This window comes from Cnephaeus nilssonii (genome assembly GCF_951640355.1).
Source record: "Cnephaeus nilssonii genome assembly, chromosome: 20".
In the NCBI taxonomy this organism is placed as follows: domain Eukaryota; kingdom Metazoa; phylum Chordata; class Mammalia; order Chiroptera; family Vespertilionidae; genus Cnephaeus; species Cnephaeus nilssonii.
The window spans coordinates 39,340,740-39,353,247 of NC_137091.1; the positions used below are offsets into that span (position 1 = coordinate 39,340,740).

Here is a 12,508-nt window from a genome sequence, read left to right on the forward strand (position 1 = left end):
TCTCGGACCTCCCTTTTCCCTGGTTTCAGTACAAACAGCTTTCCTTTTACTTCTTGTTTATTAGTGTTCCAAATAATTCTAAAAAAAAGATGAGTAATTTTTGAAGGGGGGTGGGGAGCACTTGTTTTCCTTGGGATGTGCCTCTTAGAAACAAGACTGCATTGTAAGTGAGCATTCCCACTGGGCACACTCACCATCTCCTTTGCCCTCCCCCACCCCCCAAGTATATAGAAGGTAGCAGAGTATAAAGCATATGGTGATTCAAGCAAATGAAATTAAAGCTAAATTCAAGTTCTGCCCTATCTGGGTTAAATGATCTTGGGCAAGTCACCTTACTGCTTTTGACCTTGGATTCCTTCCTTGCATATCGTTCTCCTCACTGGATCAATCTGAAAATTATTCCAAACGACCCTGGCAGGTGTAGCTCAGCTGGTTGGAGCGTCGTCCCGTACACCAAAAGGTTGTGGATTTGATCCCTGGTGGGGTGCATACGGGAGGCAACCGATGTTTCTCTCTCTGAAATCAATAAAAACATATCCTTGGGTAAGGATTAAAAAAAATTATTCCAAAAAATGTAAGGTAGTACTTGAGACAAACTAGATATTCAAACATCAGTCAGTCACACCAACCATCCCTCTTCCAACAAACACCTGTTAGCTGAGTCAGACTCCAACTTCAGGTGGGTATCAAGTCACCTCCTCTTCTGAAGCTTCCTCCCCCAGCCAACCCTTAGAATCTTCAAGTCCACAGCTGGGTCTGGTCACAGGAGCCATCCTCCCCTATTTCTGGGAAGATCATGCCTTTTCCAGACTTGCATATGCCCATAGGGATCCAGTGAGAAAATCATGGCCCCGGGGAAGACATCAGGCCAGGAAGTGGGGAACAGCAGTGGTGAGAATCTGATTCCCCCAAATATTCCTACCACCAGTAAAAACAGCTTCAGGCTTTTCTATGAAACTGTGGGGACCTCTAGTGGCAAGAGCACTATGCTGCCTCCATCTAGAACCAGAGTGAAGTCCGTACTCCCCAGATGCCATACCATAACCTTGGAATTCAGGTCCTCTTCAATTTAGCAAATATTTACCGAGCTCCTACTACTTGCCAGGCCATTCTAGATGCTGGGAACACAGCCATGCAAAGTGTCTGGGCTCATGGCTCCCAAACTCCACCCCGCACAGCCAAAAGCACATAAATGTCCAAATCAGTTTTTATTATTTCACTTTGGGGCCACAAGTGCTAACAAGTGGAAAGGTGAGGGGCACTTTTATGCATATTAGGGACCCCCAGAACACTCCTAAGAGAATAAATCCAGTTACAGAATTTACACAGCAGTTGGGAAGGGTGGAGGAAGAGGCACTGTATGTACAGAAATTTAAGGGGATGTTGGAGGGGGTTCTTCAGCAACAGGGCATGGTGTTCCTGAAGAGGGAAGCTGGCAGGGTCAGCCACTGATCTGGACTCCCTCAGCCTCAGCCAGAGGGTAGATCTCAATGGCTTCCACCAAAGGCAGCGCCTCCACTGCAGTCTCCATCACTGCCAGGCCAACAGCAGCCTCTGCCTCTGCTAGCTGTTGCCGCACAGCTGCCTGATGCTGTTGCTGGTGGGTCTTGCGGTGTTTCCATAGGTTGGAGAAGGAGCGGTAGCTCTTGCCACAGTCGGGGCAGGAATAGGGCCTTTCACCCGTGTGAATACGGCGATGTTCTGCCAGGCGCATGGAGATGGCAAAGGCCTTGCCACACACTTCACAGGCAAAGGGCCGCTCACCTGTGTGCAGGCGCCGGTGGTCCTTCAGGTGGGTACTCTGACGGAAGGCCTTGCCACAGTCTGGACATGGGTATGGCCGCTCACCTGTGTGGATGCGCCGGTGCACCTGCAGTGACGTCTCTGTGCTAAAAAGCTTCTTGCATTCGCTGCATTCCAAGCCCCGGCGTCGGGCAGGGGCCGCAGGGGCCGAGGCAGCAGTGCCTGCAAGGGTCGTTGGGGGGGCAACTGGTGTGCGAGTGGCCCGCGGGGCCCTGGGGGCTGGGGGCTCCTTAGCCAGGACCTCTCCAGGCCCAGCAGCTGCGTGGGCCGCCTCATGTGCTTGTAGCCGAGCAGCTGAGCCCACTTTCTTGCCACAGGTGCCACACTCAAAGCGCCGTGGGCCCTGGGCAGCAGCAGCTGCACAGCGGTGCTCACGGAGCCGCAGCGAGGAAGGGAAGGCAGCCCCACAGGATGGGCAGCGGTGGGGCTGGCGCCCAGCATGGGCCACAAGCTGGTGCACCTCCAGCAGCCGGCGCAGCAGGAAGGAGCGGGGGCACTCCCGACACTTGTAGGGGTATTCGCCAGTGTGGTGGTAGCGGTGCATGAGCAAACGGTAGGGGCGGTGAAAACGCACTCCGCACTCCTGGCAGCGGTAGGGGAAGTGTTGGGCATGCACCAGGCGGTGCTGCCTCAGTGTAGAGCTTTGGGTGAAAGCTTTGCCACAGTCCCCACACCGGTAGGGCCGCTCTCCTGTGTGCGTGAGCCGGTGGCGGGCCAGGTTGGCAGGCGAGTTGAAAGGTTTAGAGCAGTCTGGGCAGGGGAAGGGCCGTTCGCCCGTGTGTGTGCGCAGGTGGTTGCGCACATGAGACTTCTTCTTGAACATCTTGCCGCAAATGCCACACTTGTGGCGCCGTTCTAGTCGGTGCACAAAACGTTGGTGCCGGGTGAGCTGTAATGCCTTGCCAAATTCACGGCTGCACAGGAGGCAGCGGTAGGTACCTGGGGCAGCGGGTTCTGCTGAGCTCTCCTCAGACACTGGGGGCTCCAGAGCCTCTGGCTCTCCAATCTCCGCTGGAGCTGGCTCAGGGAAACCAATGACAGGCTCCTCTGGTAGGACTGGTGTTGTGGGTAGAGGAACACCTCCCACCCCATGGGTACGCCGGTGATAAAGGAACTTGGTGAGGTTGACAAAGTTCTTTCCACATGGACATGAATGCAGAGGATTCGGGGTGTGAGCTCGCCGGTGGGCCAGGAGGAGAGCCTCTGTGCCAAAGGCCAGGCCACAGTCCACACACAGGAAGTGAGACTCGCTACTGTGATCTCCAAGGTGCTGGTCTAGACTGGAAGGGCTGGGAAAGACACGACTACACAGGGGGCACTTAAAGACACCCTCCCGGTGACTCCGCAGGTGCTGCTGTAGCTGGTGAGGTGAAAGAAAGAGCTGATCACAGGCTGAGCAAAAGAGCTCCTGGGTGGCTGTCCCACCTGGCTCTCCACTGTTGTTCCTCCGGGCCTTGCGCCCCCGCCGATCACGCCCAATGGCTTCACCATTGCGCAGTTCGTAACTGTGGTCAGAGGACGGCAGGGGATCAGGCTGAGTCACAGGCACCTCTGCAGGTGATGGGGTCAGGGTCTCCTGCTGCAAGGCAGGCTCCTCAGACTCTGGGGCAGGAACAGGGAAGTGGGTGGCTTGGTGCTCCAGAAAGTCAGCTGGCGACTGGAAGAGCTGGGAGCACTCAGAGCACTTGTAGAGGAGCAGTTCCACCTCAGTCACCACCTCAGTAGTGGTGGCAGCAGCGGAAGGGACAGCTGCCCCTTCCCCACCCTCTTCTGCTTTGCGATATGAGTGCTCCACGGCCACACGGGCCTGGCCCATGGGGGATCCTAGGACAACTGGGGCTGGAGGCTTGGTGGGAGTGGCCCGGAGGTGTGTCTGCCGGTGGTTCAGCCAGAGCTCCTGGCTAGCGAAGAGAGCCTTGCAATCAACACACTCATAGTGGATGGTACTCGAGCTCAGGGGGGGCACCTTGGGTGGCGACTCAGTTGGCACTACCTCCTGAGGCGCCATCATTTTTAGGTGCAATTCCTGGTGCTCCAGGAGCTGGCTAGGGGACATCAGCAGCTGCCCACATTCCAGGCACTGGTACTGGCTCTCTTGCATGACAGTCTGATAGAGGCCTGCGCCAGAAGCTGCCTCTGTGGCCACAGTGACTCCAGGGTCAGCCACGCCCACCAGCTCAAAGTGCTGTTGGGGCACATGGGAATTCTGGTGCATGAGCACCTCCTCCAGGGATCCATAGAGCTGGTTGCATTCAGAGCAGACAAAGCGATGCTCAATGTACAGGACCGTCTCCTCTGATTCTTCAGTCATGGCAGCAGCAAGGCCCTGGGCTGGGAAAGGGGAGATTTGGGGGCAAATCACAACCAAGCCACCGCTTCTTCAATCTTTCTCAGAAATGATTCTTTCCCTTTACTATCCCACCTAGATCTATATTCCCTTCTAATTTCTTGCTTCCATTTTCCCATTCCCACCTCTCTTCCTAACAATCTTTCCTCTCCCAAACACACAAGGGCACCAAGCACAAAAATCTTCCCAGCAGTGCATTCCTGGTCAATCTACTGAATCAACTGGAATCAAACTCCACCCACCCGATCCCTGTAACCCGTCCAATCCCTCATTCTCCCATGTCTCACAGCTAGCCCAAGGCCCCACCCATCACACAGGAACCCTTGTCCTCTCCACTCAGACCTCCTTCCACTGACTCCTCTCCCTACCAACTCACTACCCATTCCCACTCCCACTCCCAGGGGAGTCCACAAAGGGTCTAACCACCCACTTTTTCCAGTCTTGCTCTTCCTTTGCTCCCTCCCCAAGAGACTCTCAACCTATTTTACACCTAGATCACTCAAACTTCCCCATGCCCCACACCTTTAAGCACTCTCACACTGTGCAACCCATCCTCCTCTTTAAATAAAGGCCCTCTCCCACAACCCTGACCCCTTATCCAAAATACCCAGACCCATCTTCACAAATACCTAACCCATTTTTCATACCTAGACCCTTTCTACCACCCTAACTTGTATCCCCAGGGTACCCACTCTTCACATCAATCACCTTTTCTTTGCACTGAGACCTCATCTGCAATTCTAATTTCCCTCTGAGATACCCAAATCCTCTCTTCACATTGATTTAAACCCTTGTCTTCATTTACAAACCACCCTAACCCATTCAGGGGTTCCCAGACCCCCTTTCACATTATTAACCTTACCTATTTTTTGCAAAAAGACCTCCTCCCACCTTAACTCATTCCAGAGAAGCTCAGGCCCCCTCTTCATATCAACTTAATTCCCCTTATTTGCAGAAAGATCCCGTACACACACTAACCCAATTCAGGGATATCTAGTAGCTTGACCCCCTTTCACACATAGACCCTTCCACTGCCCAGGTCCCCTTTAGGGATACACAGAACCTCTCTTCTTATGCAGAACTCCCCTTGACCCCCACTTTAACAATGACAGAGAAGAGCCAGATCCCCCTTCCTCACATCCAGATTCTCTCACCAGCCAGTATTAAATACTCTGGGGATACCCAGACCCCCAACTTCTCATCAACCTAACGTAACAGGTCATTCTCATTCCAGTGATACCCAGACACCCTCCACGTCCCCAGAACAGATCCCTCTCAACACCTTAAACCCCTCCAATTTCCACTCTTCACCTTGACCTAATTCCCTATACTTTTCCAAGGGACTACCTCCATCCAACCTATTCTAGGGGCATCCAGACATCCTTTTCACATAACAACCCTTTTTTTTTGCACAGAGACCCCTCTCAACCCATTCCAAGGGTATCCAACCCCCCTTCACTTTGGTTTAACTCCTCTTCACATTAATATAACGCCATTCTTCACACCAGGCCCTCTCCCTCAGCTCTTAATCTGCCCTCTGGGGATGTCCGTTTCCTACTATCTTTTCACGTCAAGACCCTTCTCACTGGCCTCATTTTTCAAGTATAACTAAATCTCCTCTTTACATTCAGTTAGTTATCTCTTTTCTTCACGTCCTAAACCTCCCCGGGCACCCAAGTGACTTCTAACCGCCCACCCCCTTTCGGTTTTGGACTGTCCCACGCCAAGCCCCTTGCTCCGATACGCCCCTCCTGAAGACAGCTCTAACGCCTCCCTCCCCACACAGGAGCCTCCCAGGCCTCCACCCGAGCCCGGACCCTCCTCATTCAGCCCCATTACTCGACTCTAGACCCCCTTCCCACCCACCGCCCCCGCCCGGCCCCCGCCCGACTGCCCACAGGCCCCGCCGGCGGTTGGCGCCGCTCCGCACTCACCGCCGGCGCGCGCCCCACCTCCGGCCCACAGCGCGCAGGCGGGGTGCCGAGCGCAGGCCGCAGCGAGGGTGAGCGGCTGGGCCGGCCCTTCGCGCGCCCGCCCGCCCGCCGACACTCACCCGCCTCCGCCGTCTCGCACGCCTCGGGCCCGGGCCCGGGCCGCCGCTCCCCTTGCGCGGCCACCCTACCGCTGCGCTCTCTCTAGCTCCCGCCGTCACCTCTCGCCTGCTCCGCAGCCTCGCTCTCGCCCCCAAACGCCCTCAGCAACGCTCCTCCCACCTACCTCCTAGGCCGCCGTGCGGACGTCCAAGCGCACCCAATCATCGCCCGCCTAGCCCCTGCCGTTTGGCCAATACGCACTTACGTCTCCGAGCCTTGGGACCAATAGGAGGGAGCGTCTGGATCCCTTCAGCGTCCAACCAATCCTCTAGCGACCTTTGCTCTCCGGCTGGTCCCGGGTTGACAGTGCCCGCCCCCTTACGCCTGGAGGATGCTCCTCCTCCATCTCCCAGTCGACTGCGCTGGACGGCTCAGAAGGAGGGGGCAGCGTGATGACGTCAGGCAGCGGCGTGAGGCTGCGGGCGCCATCTTGGGGATACGGCGGGTAGTCGCTTGGGGGTCGAGGGGGAAAGTGGAGAAATTGAGGCACTCGATACCCCGAGGGTTAGGGCGGGGGAGTTGAGGAGCAGGAACTCCGAAGAGCGAAGGGAGAGAGTGAAGAAGCACGAGTCAGCTCCCAGAGGAGAGGAAACCAATCACAGGGAGGGAAGAAAAAAGGAAATTAAGGCTCCACATTCACTTTGTATGGAAGAGAGGAATAAAGGAGGAGGAGGAACACGGAGGGACTCTTGAGGGAGGGGGTAGGAAAAATGTCAGAGGAAAAGCAAGAAGAGAGGGAATCTGAGGGAATGAGGAAAACCTGAAGAAAAAAAGGAAAAGCAGAGAGAGGCAGTTTATTTGAAGAAACGGAGTGTGTGAGTGGGGAGAGAGGGATAGAACCTACAGGCCCCCGAGTTTGGGAGTGAGTTGCCCCAACCAGAACTGTTAGAAATGTTTCTAGAGCTACTCCCCAAACCCAAGGACAGGGGAGCTGCAGGAGACTGACTTGGATCACACACACACACCTTCACCCCCATTTCTCTGATGAGCAACTGAGTCTCAGAGGAATTGGCCATTCACTTTCCTGAGGCTAAAAAGCTACCAGGGGGCTTCAAACACAGACTAAGACCTAGGAGTGACGTTTCAGTTATAATTTTGCTATGTCATACAATTGGTTTCTACCCAGGCGTCCTAATTTCCCACTAGATTAAACTTCCTAACACCAGGCCCATGTAATTAAAACAGGCTGGTTGGATTGGATTGGATTGGACTGGGTTGGAATCTTGGCCCTGCCACTTCCTAGCTGATGCTTTGGGCAAGTCATCTCCCTTGTACCTCAGTTTTCCTATCTGTGAAATGGGGATAATGGCCCCTGTCCCATATGATTGTTGTGAGGCGTAGAGTAAAAGCTATGTAAGAGTTATTTTTATTAGGACCTCAAGTATTAATAGCTTGGAACATGTCCTGAGTGTATTAAGTGTTCAGTATTATGCCCAGTGCTTTCTGTGTATTATTCAGTTTCATCCTCTCAACAACCCTAGAGGGAGGAACTATTATTCTCACTTTACAAAAACCAAAAAAACAACACAAAAATAAAACACACGCACACGAAAAAAACACTGAAGCCCAGAGAAGTTAAGTAACTTATCTATAATTGGGAAGAGCCAGAGCCAGGATTCCCACCCAGGAGTTAACTCCAAGGTTTACACTCATGACCCCCAGGCTCTACTGCCTGGCGGGTGGGACCCAGTGGCAGGTTGAATGGATAAGTGCAAGAAGTAGAGGAAAGAAGTTGGTGGGAATCAGTGAGCGATAAAGCTGGTAATCTGGGTTTTCCCTCAGGGTGGAATCACCTGGTGCAGGAGCTAGAGAACCTGGAAGCCAGGTTCAGCCCTTGACAAGTTCTGTGTTCCTGGGCAGGTTCTCACTCCTGCTGAGGCCTCCTCTTCCCACTTAAAAATGCCAGCTAGCCGGTGTGGCTAAGTGGGTTGGTCATCCTGTGCACCGAAAGGTTGCCGGTTCAATTCCCTGTCAGGGCACATGCCCAGGGTTGGGGGCTTGCTCCCTGGTAGGGGGCATGCAGGAGGCAGCCAATGGATACTCTGCTCTCACCTCCTTTCTTCTCTAAAAATCAATAAAGATATTTAATTGGAAAAAAAAGAAAAGAAAATGCCAGCCAGCTTGGCTTGTCAGACCCCTTTCTGCTCTGACCTGCTTGGACCTCCCAGTTTATCTGGGTTGGCTAAGTCCCTTCTCTTCAGATGATGCAGGAGTAAACTGAGGCCTGGGTCAGTCTTCCTAGAAATGGTGGCACAGGATTAAGACTTCTGGGACGGGTTCAATTTAGAGAGGACAAGCATTCTAAGCTGGAGTCCCTGCATAAGCAAAGGAGGTGTGTGCAAAGTTGGTGGTCCTTCAGGGTTAGATGTATGGGTCAGATGTATGTTGGGGCAGATGTATGGGTCAGATGTATGGGTCAGATGTATGTTGAGGCAGATGTATGGGTCAGATGTATGTTGCCCCACATGCCAGCTGCAGAGGGCTTCCCACACCAGGCCAGTGTGAGTTGCCACGTGCCACGTGTGTGCTCGAGGCATGCAGTGATGTGTGCCGGGGTGCTGCACGTGAGTGTGTCCGTGTCTCCTCCCCATCACGAGCAGTTGGGGCTGGTGGTGAGTCATGGACTCAGCCTTCAGCACCAACTGTCATGTTTCTTTCCCCCAAATTTCACCTTCCCCCCCACCCAGGCGTGCACCACCCACCCCGACGCCAAGATCTGTATTGCTGCTTTTCTCTTCCATCTCCCTGCCCTGCTCAGCTCCCCCCTGAGGGGGAGGAAGGCTCCCATTTCAGTTGGCTTTGCCCTCCACCTCCCTGCCCTTTCCCACTGCCTCTCTTCAGGTGACTAGAGAATTTAGGGCCTCTCCTCCCCACCCACTCATCTCCATAGGTCCCCAGGATTTCTCTATGCGCTATGGAGAATTCCCATACTCACCACCCTTCACCTCTGTGGGGGCTATTTCTATTTCTGGGGGCTTCTCCCTTTTCTCTATGGGCTGGCTGCTCCTGCCTCAGTGGGCCTCTCGTGTCTGCATCCTTATCTTTATAGGATCCCTGGTGTCTGTGGGCCTCCTGCCCCTTCTGTGACCTTCTCGCCCTCTCCTCGGCCTGCCTCCCTTCTCTGTGAGGTGCTTTCTTGCTCCCATTTCTGTGGGCACCTCTTGTCCATTGCCTTCTCTCATCGCCATGGACCGCTCCCCAGCCCTGAGGAGGGCTTTCCGTTCCCATCGGCCTTTCTCCATCGTCCCAGGGGCTCTCTGCTCCACAGCTGCCCTGTCTCTGAAGTCCTTTGCTTGTCTCTGTGGTTTGCTTCCTTGTCTCCGTGGGCCTTTTTCTCTTTTCTCTGGGCTTTCCCCTGTCCTTGTCCTTGTGGGGTTTGTGGACCCCGGCCCTGCTCCGTGGGTCTTGAGGGCTCTTTTTCTGTTTCTTTTCATATTTCTTCATCCCTGTCAGCTCTCTCCCCCAGCAGCGCGGCCTTCTCATTAGGTCTCCCCACCTCTCATCGGCTCCAGTGCCCAAGGGCTGCCTAGGCAGGGCGGTGGCATGGTGTGGTGGAGGGGGTGGCCAGGGGGTGGGCCCTCCATCCAAGGCAGGGCCTTCTCCTCATCAGCATTCTCCTCGAGGGGGCCCCCAACCCCGACCAATACGACCGGCTCCCCCTCCTCTGACTCCCCTCCCTCCTCTCTTTCTGCCTGCCTCCCTCCCTTCCTCCAGCCCGCCCTCCTCCCTGCCTCCCTCATCTCTCCGCCCCCCCTGGCTCCAGGACCCAGCGCGGGTGGCAGGCAGGCAGCCGGCGGGCAGGCGGGCCGGCAGCGGCCTCAGCCTCGGCGGGGAGAAGGAGAGGTGGCGTGGTGGAGGCGGCAGCGGGCAGTGGTGACGGCCAGCAGCAGAGAGGCAGGCGCAGCTGGGGACCAAGAGCCGGAGGCTGATCCTCACAGGAGACCAGGAGTCGGTGGCCAGGCCCTCTCACCCAGGCCCTGCGCCGGGCACCCCCCGGGACACCCCCACCCTCCTCTGCCTTCCTCTTCCACCTGCTCCTCTCCTTCCTCCCCTCCCTTGTCCTCTCCCTCCCTCCCTCCCTCCCTCCCATCTCTCCACCTTGCCTGTTCCCTTCTTGGCTCTCAGCATCACATCCTCCCCAGCCTCTCCACTCCTCAGCCTCTCCCCACCCTCAGCATGCTTCTCCCTCGGGGGCTGAGGGCTTGAGGACTCCAGACCCTAGTCTCATCCAGGGCTGGGCCAAGGCTGGGGGGAGGGGGGAAGGGGTGGCCCCCTCCCCCCCATTAAGCCTTTCCCTCCCCCACTTCTCCTGATGGCTGGCTTCCTTGTCTCCACCCAGTCCTCGCCCCCAGTGGCCCCCCCAGGCCTGCCCGGCTAGGGGAGGGGGCAGGGGCCCTTTCCTGGGCCGGCTTCCCCCTCCCCCGGCTTTTGCCTGTGCCCCCTCCTTCCCATTTTCACCTTCCTCCCTCCTTTCCTCCCTCCTTCCCCTCCATTTGCTCCTTCGCCCTCTCCTCTCTCCCCTTCTTTCCTCCATTTTCTCCTTTCTCCTTCCTCCCCTCCTCGGCCCACCCTCTCCTCTTCCACCTGTCCTTTCTCCCTGCTCCCGGGGAGCCTCCCGTTTTGGATTAGTTGGGGCCACCACCGGAGGTGGGGGAGGGGGCCCTGTGGACTGCCCTCTCCCCCCCTCCCTGCCCCAGCCACACCACCGCCCAGTGCCAGAGCATCTCCCTGCTGTCTTTTCTCGGGCCTCGAGGGAGCCCTGCCCTCCGTCCCACCAGGATCCGTAAGTGTCCGCAGGGCAGGGGTTGGGCTGGGGCCGGCCTGAGTCCTGGAAGGCTGTACTTACTGCCGCCTGGCGAAGGGGGCGGGGGGGGGGGCATTTCCCTGCTCCTGGGACCGGCAAATACCCTCCCCCACCAGGGGTCTGCCTTGTCCCCAACCTCCATTCCCCTTGGCCCCTTCTCACCCCTTCTTCTGGGTACACAGCTCACCCTTGCCCCTCAGCTTCTGGGGTCCTGAGGGGCTGACTTGTGGTCTCACTCCTCCGGACTCCTGGCACGTCTCCGCCCCTGCTCTCCAGCCTGGCTCCACGGTGACCGGCTCTGCTCGCTCCCACTGTTTCCTCCGTCTCCCTCTTCTTTCCTCTGAGCCTCGTCCTCTCCGCCTGCCATGGACCCATCCCCATGCCATCTGGTCTCTGTCTCCTGGAAAAGTCTTTCTGTTTTTGAATCTCCATTTCATGTGGCTGTCTGGCTTCTGACTCTGTCCAACTTCTCTCTTCTTTGCCGGTAGCCTAACTATTTCTTGGTGTGTCTCTGTTGATCTCTCTCTCGCCAAACTCCCGTCTCTTGTCTCTTCTGGAGGCTGCCATGCCAAAGCTAGCCCTCTTGCCACTTCTCTCTGTCTACTCGGTGCTCTGCCTGGGCCTCTGCCCACCTCGCCTCCTCCCTCTTTGACCCTGGGCTCGAAGGCCAGCTGCCTTCTCTCCCTTTTCTGCTTTCCTCCCCAGATTCACTCTCGGTGTATCCCCCCCCTCCAATGCTCACTCCTTAGCCGCTGCCCCGCTCCATGGTCCATTTTGTGACTTTGTCTTTTCTTTTCCTTGGTGGCCTTGCCCACAATCCCCCAATCCTCTTCCCACTTCTCCCCTCACCCCCCCCCCTCAATGCCCCAGGTCCCCCGACGTGCCTGCAGGCACTCTGAGTGGGTGCACCTCTATGCAGACCGGCTCCCCTCCTGTGAGTGCTATGCCTGTCCCTGCCCGTGCCCCCACCAGGTGCCTCAGTCTTCCACCTCAGTTTTCCTCTCTGACTCTCACTCCCTCTCTCTACTAGTTTGTGAGTCTGTCTCTGTCTGTCTCTCTCAATCTTGCACACCCCTTCTTCTATAGATCTGCTGTGTGGCTCTCACACACTTTTTTTCTCTCTTTCCAAGGACCCCCCCTTTCTTTTCAGAGCTTTGCAATTTCTTTCCTCCCCACACTTCTTGTACCTGTTGTCATTTCTTTTGCCCTCTCTCTCACCCCATTTGCCTTCTCTCACCCCATTTGCCTTCTCACCTTTGATATCAACATCTCACATGCCCACTTGTCTGTCTCCCTCCCCTGGCAGGACCCCCCTAATTCAGTCCCTGATGCTCAGTTTGCTGCTGTATTTCAACCTAAGTCCCTGAGCCTGGGAATTAGGCTTGCCACCTTCTCTTCCTCTCTCACACCCTCTCTCTGGTCTCTGCCTCCTTTGGTGTCTCCTAGGTGATGTCTGTGTGT

At 56.0% G+C, this 12,508-nt stretch overlaps 2 protein-coding genes across 3 annotated transcripts in view; one reads left to right on the top strand and one right to left on the bottom strand.

Moving 5' to 3' along the window:
- Positions 1–1,225: 1,225 nt before the first annotated feature.
- Positions 1,226–6,338, bottom strand: ZNF574 (zinc finger protein 574). Its single transcript, XM_079759996.1, has 2 exons — positions 6,204–6,338; positions 1,226–4,134 (listed from the first exon to the last, which is right to left on the bottom strand). The coding sequence occupies exon 2, from the start codon at positions 4,112–4,114 to the stop codon at positions 1,442–1,444; it is 2,673 nt and encodes an 890-aa protein (XP_079616122.1). The 5' UTR covers positions 4,115–4,134; positions 6,204–6,338; the 3' UTR covers positions 1,226–1,441.
- A 3,683-nt stretch (positions 6,339–10,021) lies between these two features.
- Positions 10,022–12,508, top strand: part of GRIK5 (glutamate ionotropic receptor kainate type subunit 5) — a 54,744-nt gene continuing 52,257 nt past the window's right edge. For both annotated transcript variants that reach the window (XM_079799909.1, XM_079799910.1), the window contains exon 1: positions 10,022–11,026. The gene's annotated coding sequence lies outside the window, so the exon portion shown is untranslated. The remainder of the gene's footprint in view (positions 11,027–12,508) is intronic.